At 41.0% G+C, this 13,988-nt stretch overlaps 1 protein-coding gene across 2 annotated transcripts in view; it reads left to right on the plus strand.

Moving 5' to 3' along the window:
• The first annotated feature begins 6 nt into the window (after positions 1 to 6).
• The window catches only part of tmem131 (transmembrane protein 131), a 30,512-nt gene continuing 16,530 nt past the window's right edge, over positions 7 to 13,988 (plus strand). For both annotated transcript variants that reach the window (XM_035653052.1, XM_035653053.1), the window contains exons 1-15: positions 7 to 305; positions 2,689 to 2,750; positions 2,940 to 2,980; positions 5,713 to 5,781; positions 7,307 to 7,427; positions 11,081 to 11,197; positions 11,296 to 11,418; positions 11,539 to 11,619; positions 11,744 to 11,894; positions 11,987 to 12,043; positions 12,145 to 12,206; positions 12,292 to 12,400; positions 12,939 to 13,047; positions 13,166 to 13,319; positions 13,407 to 13,577. In XM_035653052.1, coding sequence (XP_035508945.1) covers positions 134 to 305; positions 2,689 to 2,750; positions 2,940 to 2,980; positions 5,713 to 5,781; positions 7,307 to 7,427; positions 11,081 to 11,197; positions 11,296 to 11,418; positions 11,539 to 11,619; positions 11,744 to 11,894; positions 11,987 to 12,043; positions 12,145 to 12,206; positions 12,292 to 12,400; positions 12,939 to 13,047; positions 13,166 to 13,319; positions 13,407 to 13,577 — 1,599 coding nt within the window. In that variant the 5' untranslated portion in view covers positions 7 to 133. The remainder of the gene's footprint in view (positions 306 to 2,688; positions 2,751 to 2,939; positions 2,981 to 5,712; positions 5,782 to 7,306; positions 7,428 to 11,080; positions 11,198 to 11,295; positions 11,419 to 11,538; positions 11,620 to 11,743; positions 11,895 to 11,986; positions 12,044 to 12,144; positions 12,207 to 12,291; positions 12,401 to 12,938; positions 13,048 to 13,165; positions 13,320 to 13,406; positions 13,578 to 13,988) is intronic.

A 13,988-nucleotide genomic window follows, 5' to 3' on the forward strand; every position in this document is an offset into this window, starting at 1 on the left:
AGAAGAAGAAGAAGCAGCAGCAGCAGCAGCAGCAGCGAGGCCAACGTCCTGTTCGGCAGTTAGCTAGAGCTCGGTGCACTTTGAGTTTCCTCCACGGCTATGATTGACAGAGTCAGCAGAGGTTCACACGGGCATGTCCGCTCACTCGCTCGGTTGTTATCGTAACAGAAAGATCTGCAGCATGGCGAGTCGAGAGAGAGCCCAGAGTTATCGCCACTCTCACACAAGAACAAGAACACCATGCATCGGATTATTGAGGATGTTATTTATTGCTTTTATTCACACGACGCGGGCCAATAAACAAGGTTTGTAACTTAGCTGGCTACGTCCGCGTTAGCTAGCGCTAACTTCCGTAGACATTTGTGCGAAGTGTGTGTTGAGGTTTGCTCTGCGGGCCAACTTTATCACAGCTAGCACGCTGAGTTTCCTCGCTAACATTAATAAAACTGTAGCTATTGCTCTTCACCACCACCACGGAGGCTCAGCGCTCACTGCAGCGGGCTGACAGTGGACTGATACAAAGCACAGTGTTAGTGGACAGTCAAAGTGCTACCAGCACTTAGCTGATATGTGGCCTTTAACGTTACAGTACATGTTAGCGTCGTCTACAGCTTGTTGTTATGTTGTTATGTTGTCATCCCTACCATATATGGCTAACTTCGGCCAACACTAACACACCCAACAAACACACAAAATAGTCCAAGGCAGGGACGGAAAGAGCCGCTTGTTAGCACCATGGCTAGTACTAATGTTAGCTTCCAAGAGCTGCGGTATGATGTTAGTGCTTTGGAGTTAATAGATGTCAGATTAATGCCAATATTGCCACCCCGTCGCTGGCAGGCTGCATAACATCACTTCCTCATCCTGGGCTCAATAAAGGAAATGTTTGAATCGGTCAGGTGACTGTAAACGTGGCTGACAGAGTTTTGATTTTGACCCTGGTTTGGTTCCAGCTTGGCACTGCTCGGTTCACAGGCCAAATGACAGCCGCATGTTATTTGTCCAGCGGACTGAAGTGTCCAGCTGTCAGATCTACCGATCGTGTCAGCTCACAGTGATAAGACAGCTGCAGTCCACGTCCGAGATCAACTGTGCCAACTTTGAAACGTGTGGTGCCGATAAATGGTTTACATTAGTTCCATAAACCTGGAGCATCACCCAAGCATTCAGTTTTACAAGGAATACACTTGACTGATAAAGGCAGCGTTGCATGGGTTGTTTGGCAAATACTGTGAAGTCATGCTTCTACTAGTCAACACTACAAACTTAGCAAATGGAGTCAGTGTTAACAAGATCACTGCCAGTTGCATCTCACTACCTCGCTGTCTGTACAGATTTACACAGGCCCATGCCAGGGGGAAGTGACTGAATGATCAAACTTCCTTTCAGTTTGGAAATCGCCAACACAACCCAAACCTCGGCCATAAGTTGTAACCAGTAGACTCACTGCTAGTGCAGACAGATTGAGGAAGTGTATTTTTTGTTGAGGGCGTTTTGAATTTTGACAGCAGTTTTCTAAATCATCTAACAGCCTGACGAGAAGCAATGCTTCCAAGTTATAGAAAGACTTGAAGTTTGTGTAGACTTGTAACTTTGACTGTGGCTGTCCACTATTTAGTCTCGTCTCTTCTTCAGGGACAGTAGGAAGTTATTTCTCACCGCTCACACATAAACGGTGACTTGAACTTGGAAAAATTCATTACCCCTCTGACCAGATTCAGCCATTGCAGAGTAGCTCTAATGTTAGCTGTGTGTCATGTACTTGTGTAATTCTGGTAGTGAAAGCTAAAAAGGAACTGAAACCGTGAGTTGTTGCATCAGGTGATAAGATCACCTGGATCTGCTGCTGCATTATAATATAAAACAGGCTTTATACCCAGCGGCAGTTAATTGAATTCAGCAGTTTAATTTGTCCATACATGCCAACGTAGAAACAGGTTTCCAAGCTGAAAGTGTGCTGTTAACATGATCTGCAAAGGTTGAACTTGCTGAACTTGCTGCACAAGCTGCGGGATTTCGGTGGTGTCAGGTGCAAAGCGTCTCAGTACAGTGAAAGCGTAATAAATGCTGAGTACTGAGTTGAATTTTAGGCTCTCCAAGCTTGTAGATTTATACTCGGAGTAAGTCATATGACAGTCAATGCAAGAAACACCCTGTCCTGAAAATCCTATTGATAATACTGTGATTAGGAGGGATTTATGAGGGCGTATTGACTTAGGTTCATTCTTTCTTGGAAACAATTCAAAGGTGAGGCTCATAGACAGTAATGCCCTGTGAAACAGACGAGTGTGCTGTGTGTTCGTAGTGCTAGATGAAATGTTTCCTCTTGGTACAAGCTGCGTTAGACGCCAAACTTCCACACCAAGTCGAGCACAATATAAACACAGACCTGATCTTCTCTTGTTGTTCTTAAAGTGCTATTAGACAGAGAGTTAGATTAAAGTTCAAGTAGGGAGTTATCTTCACTAGCAATGTAACTTTGTGTTTCAGGTATAACGGCCACGATGGTAGCTTTGTTTGGGAGAAGTTACTAGTTGAAGCTTTTTTCAGACTTGTAAAATTCTGCTGTTCCTGTTCTCACAAGTGTTAAATGTCCAAAACTGCTGACAAAATAAACGTCTTACTCTGTGTTTAAGAGATGATGACGATGACACTCATAGGATCTTCCTGTTGTTGTTTTTTTTACAGCATTCATTCAGTCAGACACAATTCTAGAAGTTTTACATTTTGGCGAGGGAAGCCTTTTACAGGTAAGTGCTATTTTTCTCCCTCTTTGTTGTTGCCATTAAAACTGCGCTTTTACTCACCCCAGACACAGAAACATTTACACCATTACAGAGCAGGAAATGGTGTAAACGAGGCCTGCCTCTGGGTGTCACAATGTACTGTCTCGTTAAATCACATTTAAATAATTGCTTATGTCTCTGTTGTTTTTGCAGGCAGAGTCTGACATTGATTTTAGTTTATATCATCAACAAAGGTAAGCTTTTATTTTTTACCTCTTAACTATTCTTCTCCATTATGCAGCAGCAATGTCAAATGAAGTATGTTTGTGTGGTTAAATACTATTATGTCAGTGTGGGTGAGTATAGGCACGTGCTGCTGTACGTCTACATAAAGAATACAGTTTGCATTATACCTGGACTGCATTCTTTTGTTAAGTGTTGCTCCAAGCTAAATGTAAAGTGTAGCTCGAGGAACCAATTTGACAAGACAACAGAGATGCTGCTGACACTGTAATATATTGGCAAATTCATTATCAGTCCCTGCGGTCATGTCGACAGCAAGTACAGAATGTTTTTTTTTTGTCAAGGCTAACAAACCTGGGAGGGAATTTTATTGCATGGGGCAGGCTACAAAGTATCAATTAACAACCAAAGATAAAAAGCTAGAGCATCATCATCATCATCATCATCATCACAAGCTGCCAGAGCCCACAAGGCAGCACAACAACTTAAAGGCACAAACGCATTCGGTTAATAGCATGAAATCAGTTAAGAGCCAGATAGATTCTATTTCTTTCCCTCAGACCTCTGAAACCTGTGCTGTCACTGACACGAGTTGTCAGGGAAACCGCTCGCTCTGCGTCGCATGTTGTTGGACCCGACCACAGCGTGCCTCTCTCCTGCCACTGCTGCTTTGAAGAGTTGAGTCTAGCAGCCGGGCAGACCGCACAGACGGTTGTCGTGAGAGGTAGTGCCCACACTGACGAGGCAGCGAGGTCCAGTGGAGCCTTACAAGGGTTCTTGGTTACGTCACATCGCCTCGTAGTCGGGATTGCTTAAATGCTTTGACTGCAGAGAGAAAGATAGCTGACATAGGAGTGCTCTGGGGAAGTTTGCTTTCTAGTGCCAGTCACAGACAGACGTCAGACTGTCTGTGTCTTATGTGTCTTGATATGTGTCTTATATCTTGTCATGGTGAGGACTATAGTGATTGTCTAAGAACTGTATAATGAGTCCACTAAAATGCCTGCATCCTGCACAGATTTTGCAGTATGAAGTGTGTCTTCAGTGTGTGACTGGCTGGAAAGGGCTATGTGTCCAACAGGTACTGCCTGAACAAATAAACACTGTTTCCAAGGCAGGAAACGTGTAAAAATCAGCCAGTTGGCAACATCATGTTTTTGTATCACAGCCTCCACTTAACATCGATACTCTGTTCTTACTCTACACATGTGTTTTGTCTGTGTGCAGCATACAGCGAGCCTTATTTGTACAGTGTGTTTTAATCCATAAAAGGGTTATCTTGCACAGGCATAGCATGACCACTCCCCGCGAGTTAAGGGGGGAAGGGTATTTTTGCTGTTTGACTGTGTTGATTCAGGTTTTTTAATGTCGAACTTCCCTTTTTTTTTCTCAGTGTGTGTGTGCAGTATTTGGAAATCTTTTTGCTGTTAATTATTATCTCCTGTTTATAACTTGGTGTGCTCTTCTTTTGTGAAGAAAGTTGTGACCGTGCCAGCCACTTCCACTGGATTTAAATGCTATTTGCAGTCACTTTTTATGCACTCATTTAAAGGATTGCCTGACACTGGACATATGCAGATCAGAGGCCAAGAGGCACAGCCCTCCCCATGGTCTCCCCGGCTACTCCAATTACACACTGACATTCAACACATTAGCTCCGAGGCGCGGAGTGAAAGGCCGCACAGAATTCACAGCCGGGATCCATTTGAATCCCTAATCCCACAAGAATTTTGTCAGTAGTTGTTATATTAATGAGAGAAGTGAGGACAGGCTGTAGATGACAGATTATCCAGGAGGAACACTGCATGGTCGGGGCTCTGTGTGGATTACAGTGCGCCTCAGGGGTGGAAATCCATCCCGTCTTGAGTCAGCCCTGCTATTGGAGCGCAGTGCTACAGCTATTGTCTGCTCCCGTACGCTCAGGCCTGGTAGTAAATAGGTGAAATTGATCTCCGGTCAATTGTCTTGACTCCAGGGTAATGTTAGAGTGAATACGTCAATACATCAAGTGAGTGATGTGTTAGTGGGTGGTGTTGGGTACTGCCACATGAATTCTCGGGCCAAATATGGGAGAATAAAACATTACAGCTATAGTGTTTCTCTTGCATGTAACATCTTTGTGGCTGTCTTAACTTTTCCACAAATCGTTGTGTACATTCTTGGTCAAAATGAGCATGTGACGTTCACGCGCCTGCTTTTTCATCAATCAAATGACGTGCATGGCCGGCCGCGCACCACACCTGTATCACTGATGAACTTCTCTTTCCATGAGATTTAGATAAAGGCTCTCACCTCCGCCAAAGTAGAGCTGCTTCTTTTTAGGGACGGCCTTGTCTATTGTTAAAATACACCTGTTGTTGAACAGGTTTGGTGAGGTATGCCTGTGTCCTATGACCAGGCGGGTGTAGCACTCTGTGCTTAATTGTTAGTAAGTTGTTGCCTTCGTGTGAGCTAGACGGCACACTCTGAAGGTGACAAGAACAGATAGGGTTGTTTTTTCTCGCCGGTTGATTTTCTTTTTTAATTATTTAGTTTATGGATTTAATGGAGACTTTACATATGGAAAAAGGGCAGCGCAGATGGGAGTGGTCCCATGGCCGTTTTAATGCAGTGTTAGAAAAGCCTGGACACAGACTGTGGCATCTGTGTGTTTAGCTTCTCATTTGTTGGAAATGGACACAAACATGGATACTATTTTTCCTATCCTGCTGTTGCTGCTGTCACATCTTCCTGTCTCTCACAGCACGTCCCCGCACCGTGGGAACTGCCGACCTATACGATTTGAACCTCCAATGTTGGACTTTCACGAACAGTGAGTGTTTGATATATTGTCACACAAATGTTTTATTTTAATTCTATTCTATTTATTCTATATTGTTTTGGTAGAATCTGTTCTGGTTACAATTCACGTTGCTTGACACACACGCCATTAGCAATTTTAAGTCGCTTTTCTCTTTTTGACATAAAGAGACATAAACTATTTTACTAGAAAAATATTTTTCATCTGATATGATATGAATCAACATTTTTAAAAACCCAGTGGACAGTTGACAGATGCTTAGTCAGTATGTCCTATAGCTCTCTATATAATGTGTAAGGTAAAACTTCTGAGTTAAGCTGAGATGACCTCAGCCTGTCAACAATGAACGGATTGCTGTGGAGACATTTAATGCACTTAACAAAACAACATTCTTTAGTCCAGCACCAGCACCTAGCTTCACCTAGGCCAGACATCATGGATCACATTCCACTGACAGTAGGTGCACACCCATGTTGTATGACCCAGCTTCAAGTGCGGCCTGCCACTGTACCCAGGGTGCAGTGCAAATGATTCAGTAGCTCTCAGAGCGCCGTACCCCTACACCAACTCACAGCGAGAGAGCCAGCTGTCTCAGCCTGTCCTGCTCCCTCAATAAACAATCCACTTATCAGCTGTGAATGTTTTGAGGGCATGAAAATGAAACCTTGAGACGTTCTCACCCTGTCTCTAATGCACTGTAAATGAAGGCGGGGTGGGAGTTGCAGTCTTAATAAATCAGCCCATTTATAGAGGCTCAACTTTAGATGCACCACATAAGATGATTGACATGTTGTATGTACATATGCCTCCCTTGCGTTTGCAGGAACCACACATGCCTCATTATCCACTTTGTTCAAACGGCCATACAACTGATTTTTTTAGGTTCCCTCATTTGACCTAGAAGTAATCTGTCACAGTGAACATAATAGTAGTGGCATTTATTCTTTAGCCAACGTTGCTTTGTCATTGCACAGTTATGCCTTTTCAAGCAGGGAGAGTTATAAAGAAACCACTATTACGAGTTTATTTTCATATTGAAATGAAGGAAACCACAGGCTGTCTGCAAGGTAGGAAATCAAAGAGTTTCTGTTGTGTTCTGGAAGTTGATTGGCAGTAATGTAAAGTGCAGCAGCTATAGTACCTTGAAATGGTTATAACATGCAAAACACTTATGATCTCCTTTACAGTAAATGAACAATTTAGACCCAGAGGAACTCCAAAAAAGCATCATTAATCTCTGTTGAGTGGCTACACAGGAAGATTGTGTCTGTCATTTTACTTTGAAAACTCTGACTCTTGATGCTCCAAACCCTTCTTCAGGTTTCCCATCTCTCTTCTAGTCCTTACTGTCATTAAGACTAGAAAAGTCACATAATTGGTCTGTTTTTACAGTTAGATTCTTCACCAAACTAGCTGACCCTTCTTTAAGTTTTGGTGTCTTGCATCCTCTGTTTAAGTTTAAATTAAGTTTTGATCTTTGTGTAAAATATATTTAAGTTGACTTGCTCTTACAAAGGCTTCTTTTCTTCCTTTACAGGCCTGTTGGAATGCCAAAAATGGAGAAAGTATATTTACATAATCCTAGCTCAGAAGAAATTAGTTTGATATCGATATCAGCAACAACAGCACATTTTCATGCATCCTTTTTCCAGAATAGGGTAAGTACTTAACACTTTATAAAGATATATTTATCTTTGTCATAAGCACACACATGTTGTCACAACAACTCTAAGAGCTTTGGAAATGCACATTATCTTGTTATTATGGGAAAGAGCTGTTTCCTTGATCTTAAGTCACATGGCTGTGTGTTGATCGCACCATGAAGCATTTTTAAACATTAATAAATCAGTGTGATAACTTAACAGGAGTATTGTAAACAAGGGACACTGATCAGGAAACACAATGGCTCTATTTGCTTCTTTTTCTTTTTTTGCCTCTAAACTCAAGTAGACTGATGTAGTCAGGAACCTTCTTCAGGCATCCACAGCAAACACACAAAGAGCAGCACATAAACGCTGACAATAAAGTGGGAATTTCCGATGCAAATCACATGTGTCATCAGACCATGTGACCACGCAGAAGGTCTCTGGGGACTGCAGTCTTCCACTTTTTAGAGACAGTGCAGGGATGAATGGCAGCATATAAGTAGACTCATAAACACACAGTAAACAAGGAAAAGTAAACAGCAGTATTATCAAGTTACAGTTTTCACAGTCCTTAAACACACTCTTTATTAGCACTTATTAAAAATGCTGCAGTTGTAATTTAAACCCACAGGATGCAGCGTCCCAAGAGGATGGCTCCAAAGTAACCGACATACTCTGCCAGGAAGATGAACTCGTTCTGTGCCTCGCTATGTATGAGAAAGCAGTTGAAGCGAAAGGCCCGCAAAATGTTTTGTCCGTTCCAAAACTCTCACTCTCTCGCCTATAGTAAACACAAGTGAAAAGTGACAGGTTCACACAGCCTGCTATACAACACGCGTCCAAAATAATGAGGCGGTCATGTGACGTGACAACAGACCATCTTTGGTTTTTGCTCACAAAGTAACGTTGGGTGTTAACTACCTTACAGCGAGCTCAGCTAGCTTGATTGTGTTGCAGCTGCGGTTGTTATTGTTAAAGAAATACCCGTGTTGGCACATTTTGAATGACAACCCAGACAACTTCTGTTATGAGTTTCTAATAATATAATATTATCAGGAACTCAGAATATTCATGGGGAAGGGTGTGGCATTTGTTTTATTCTAAGTATTTATAAGTACCAGTTGATCTAACTAGCACTGCTGTGTAAGTAACGTTTGATGTTTCTCAGACTGTTGGAGCAGAAAGTCTCAAACTTTTCCAGTTTTGGCAGATGAAAAACTTGTGTATTACTGATCGTCGCTTTACAGGAAAGACCTGTTGTGTCGCTTTAGGCACAGTTTCTGCACACTTAAACCATGGCCTGTTTAAGTGATGCTAGGACACTGCAGTTTCAGCTAATGTATTGCTCTAAGATATTGATTATATAAACTATGTTCTAGAGAAACCTGTTTGTTGCTGTTTTGCTTTTTTAAACAATGTGTGCCTGAGGTTTTTAACCACAACTAAATATCTTTTTCAGCTCTTAGTTTTCAGATAGTTACCTGATAAGCTTCCTCACTTAAAAACCTGCTAGGAATTTTTGGCAACATGCTTTCTCGGTGTTGGCTTACTCAGAATTACAGAAATAAAGTAATCCAAAAACTGACTTTTAAATAAGCCTTGCAGTGAGCAGTTGTTGCCAAAAGAAATGTGTTGTGATTTTTCCTAAATATATTCATGATTTGGCTCCTGCAGTGAAAGTTGACCCACATATCAAGAGAGGGCACTCATAGCTCATAGACACAGTGTTAAGTCAGGTATGGCCCTTTTTTATTAAACAGACTAAGTTATGGGTTTTTTTAGGCTGGAAGACAACATTTGGTTTGAAGTCCATGTAGACATTACAAAGACCGCATTAATGTGTGTATCAGTGGTGAATTCAAAAATAACTTAACTTTCAGGGCATCAGAGTCTAGTTCATAAAGACTTTCAGTGGAAGGGAAGTTGGTGCGGTTTTGAAGATAGCGCTCTGTGGCCTCTAGTTCTCTGTCACGGGATATGTTTGTATAAAGGCTTTTACATTTGTGGACACATCACACACGGAGATCCTTCATTTTGAGATTATATTTATGATTAGGCTCCATTAGTCTAGGTTAAATCGATTTCTATGATTGTCAAGCAACTTTAAGAACAGAGTTAGAGGTTGTTTGCAGTTCAGAGTTATTGTTTTCATTTCCAGTTTTGCTTGGGAAGGACTTAACTACTCAAATTCTTCTTGCTCCAAGGCATAGAGCCAGTTTACTGCCATGAAATACATGATAGGAGAATATATTTCAAAGGGTGTTATTTAGGACATTTGTTTTTCTTTAATACATTCTGATAACTTACTCATTAACTGCCTATAACCAATGCAAATCTTGTTTCTATTGCTTTTTATTTTGTGTTATTAAGTGTTAGTAAGTGTTAATTTACTAAATGTGTTTACAGTACGACTCTTCTATGCATATATAGTTCGAGACCACATTCCCCAGAGATCTCTGCTGTGGTCACATGTTGTAATGGCACATTACACATTTTGTAGCTATGTGTATCTTGTCAATTTCCTGTATGCATTGCATTGTGGCACACTGAAGTATGCAACCTGATATGTTTGTGTCTGGGAAAGTTAGGATTACCTGTTGAATGTAGCAAGGGTGTAATTTCCATTTTATACTTTCAACTTGATTTTTTTGCCAAAATCTCTCTGAACATTGTCCTCTGACTGTCCAGCTGCCAAAATCCAAAAGAGACGAGTTGATAAAAATATTAATGCTCATCATTTTTTAGTGTTGTCAGAGCAGTGTCACAAGGCGGCAAAGCAAGATTATCTCTCAAGGAAGATAATCAGAATTTTAAGTAGGTTTAGTGTTGGTACATCAAGAACCCAACAGAGGTTTATATAGTATTATTATATAGTATTCAGTTTTTTAGTTTTGATACACTGACATTATGGAAAGCCAGTTTCATCATCATTTCTTTTTTACCTCCAGACATGCAGAGAAAGAGAAAGTAAATTGTTTTAAGTGTAAAGAATGCATACAATATGTACCCTTCTGAAACCAAACCTACGCCTCAGTATGTAGTATGAAATGTAACAGCTTATATATTGTTTCCTGCTTGAAATACTTGCCTTGCTAAATGAATAATGCTCAGGTTCCCATTATACTTTTTCTGTTTTTGCTCCTGCGCTTCCTCCAAGCCTTTATCCAACAGTGACTTTCTCACACACTGAAGTGGATGTTTAAATGTTTTCTGAATTCCTCTGCCCCTTTACTCCCTCCACTATCAGCATTTTTGATACTTTCTGAACATTCTGCCGCAGATAGAAGATCTGTTTTGTTACACAATGTTTTAGCCTTTGTAAATGAACAAGATATTTAAACTGTAGATTGTTCATGTTACTATAAATTCACAGGAAAGGATTCAGGGGAAAAAAAAAACCCCTCGACAGTCATTTACCACTTCCAAGCACAGTCGTCAGTAAAATGCTAAAGTTGGAGTGTAACTGTAATGTTTTCATAGCAGTGGACCTTTAAGGTCTGGTGTTGTGGAAGTGAGCGTTAAGATCTTTCAGGTTGTTAACCCAGCTGTTTGTGGGTCAGTACATGTGAATAACTGTGAAACGCTGTATTCTGTTAAAGTCTTTGCTGGACTGCACATGGTGTATACTGTGCCAATTGGTTTTTCATCTGCTCTTCTTTCAACAGATAATTCCACCTGGAGGGAACACGTCATTTGATGTCGTGTTTCTCGCCCGAGTAGTTGGGAATGTAGAAAACACTTTATTTATTAATACATCACATCATGGAGTGTTCACATACCAGGTATAGACCAACATGAAACGATGCTTCATTTTTATGAGTTGAATGATTAGTGCCAGAAGAAATGTGTCTAATGTTCCTTTTCAATCTCTGCCCTGAAGGTTTTTGGGGTTGGTATTCCAAACCCCTACAGACTGCGGCCCTTCATCGGGGCTCGAGTCCCAGTAAACAGCAGCTTCTCGCCTCTAATACACATCCACAACCCGTACAGTGAACCGCTGCAGGTAATTTAGAATTATCGGAATCTCCAGTGGTTACATTGGCCCTTGTTTTGTGTGGACCTCCTAATTTATTAATCCATTTGATATGTATGTGGTGTGTGCCTTTTCCATGTCTTACTCCAGGTTGTCGAGATGTACTCCAGTGGTGGGGATCTACATCTAGAGCTTCCCACAGGTCAACAAGGAGGCACTGGAAAATTATGGGTTAGTTCCACGTCACAGTGTTTTTGTTTCAGTGTTTGTATGGAGTCTTGATTTGATTTGAAGATGAGCGATAATGGTGGCCGGAGTCGAGTCACTGTCACCCATGCTGACCTTCTCCCTCCAGGAGATTCCTCCATTTGAGACAAAGGGTGTGATGAGAGCCAGCTTCTCGTCGAGAGACGTGGACAACCACACGGCTTTCATCAGAATCAAAACCAATGCCCCCAATGAGGACCAGTTCATCATCCTTCCTGTAGAGGTTGAGGTCACATCAGGTGTGCTCCCAAACCCTTGTGAATACATCTATTGTGATACCCGTTTTTTTCCTGTCAGGTAAATATTTTTCTTTGTTTTTTTTTTTTTGCAGCCCCTGGTATTTACTCCTCCACAGAGATGCTTGACTTTGGTACCCTGCGGTCACAAGGTATGGAGGTCCTACAAAACAAGCTACATCTTGCAGTTTTTCTGGACCGATCTTTCTCTTTGCTCACTCTCCTTCTTTTCTACAACTACTTTGTCTTACAGATCGGCCCAAACTGCTGAATCTACACCTTTTAAATTCAGGAACAAAAGATGTTCCAATCACAGTAGGTATCCTTAGTAACCTTTTTTAAATCATGAAACGCTCATCTTAACCCTTAGGTAACACCATCCTTTATTTATGCTTTACAGAGTGTACGAACAACACCATCAAATGAAGCAGTCACAATAGATTTCAAAGCAGTCACACTGAAGGCTGGAGAGAGCAGATATACCAAAGTTGCAAGTATTAGTTTTGATGGTAAGTAGTGTTTTTTTTTTTTTTATGTGGTAATATTCGACACAAATACACACTCATTTGTCTGTTTATTAGGTTGCTTAAACTAATGCAGTCCTGCAAAAAAAACAGGATATGATGCAGACACTTAACGAGGAAGCTCAGCCAGTTATAAAGTGTGAATCTGCATGATGTCAGTTTCGCTTTTCTGTCCTCTTCCCTCACAGATAGATATAGAAAAGTCACTTTTACAAGAAGCAAAGATGTGTTTTTTTTTTTATCAACTTTTTAAGAATTTGTTAATTTCGGTTTATTCATGTATCTGGGTAAAAATAAAGCAATCAGAAGTCAACATCTTTTCCCCTTGTGTGTATACTATAATATGCATTGACTGTTTATGAGTAATGATCTGGACATTCTTCAGCTGTATGAGTTTTACATCTTGCTTTACTCTAGCAAGCCTTTTCACCTTTTCTCTAGTATTGCACAACTTCCTCCTGTGTGGAGACTTGTATCTTTTTGCAGCGTACTTATCCGCTGTTTTGATCTTTTTTCATTGCAGCCTCAAAAGCGAGAAGGCCATATCAGTTCTCTGGTAAAATAACTGTTAAAGCAAAAGAAAAGAGTTACTCCAAGCTTGAAATCCCGTACCAGGCAGAAGTTTTAGAAGGGTGAGTTATGGATGTGGATATACAGGGTGTGTGGGAGGCTTTATGTATTTTATTGGAGTAAAATGTTCCTGTAAGAGTTTTCTTAAAGGTTTCTGTCGTTTCTTGTCTGTTCTGGCAGATACCTGGGGTTTGACCACACAGCTACATTGTTCCACATCAGGGACAGTCCTGTTGACCCAGTGGACAGACCCATATTCCTCACTAATGCCTTCAGCTTTGCCATCCGGATACACAATGTGTCCCTCCCCGAAGAGGCCAAAACCATGTTTAATGTGAGTTGGTTAACAGAGATGATTATGAATTGCAATATACTGTGTATAGAGGTCAACATGAGATCACTGTTTCTCTTTTTATTTTAGGTGCAGAACTTAAGTGCACCCATTGTTATTCCCCCACACGAGTCGCGTTACATCTTCTCCCTGCTGTTCCGGCCAGTCCGACCCTCCATTCACATAGACAGCAATATCCTGCTCATCACAAACGCATCAAAGTTTCACCTGCCTGTTCGGGCCTACACAGGCTTCTTGGAGGTAAACACTGGACGTTCAGTTTATTTATGAAAAAAAAAATCTTAATTTGTAGGTCATTTAGTTACCATCAAAGAGGTAATTAAGGAAGAACTCATTAATTTTGCTCTCTAAAATGCTCTCACCCCAGTGTTCATTACATTGACAGTCTGTGTTCTTCATACAGGCTAGTTGGCAAACTGCGTAACCGATAGAAAGGTTGTAATAACTTTTATATAATATATTATTTATATAATAATTTTATGTATTTATATGATTATCCCCCCCCCCCCCACAGCCAAAGAAGCTACCATAGAAAGATAAGTGATTCTGGTTTATGTTTAGCATGTCCTCATGTATGTTGTGTTTGTGTTCTTGCCTCTACTGTAAATCAAATTTCCCCCCAAGGTACAATAAAGATCAGATACCGATCCT

Source organism: Morone saxatilis, unplaced genomic scaffold (genome assembly GCF_004916995.1).
Source record: "Morone saxatilis isolate NCDOM2014 unplaced genomic scaffold, NCSU_SB_2.0 Contig12, whole genome shotgun sequence".
Lineage (NCBI taxonomy): Eukaryota > Metazoa > Chordata > Actinopteri > Moronidae > Morone > Morone saxatilis.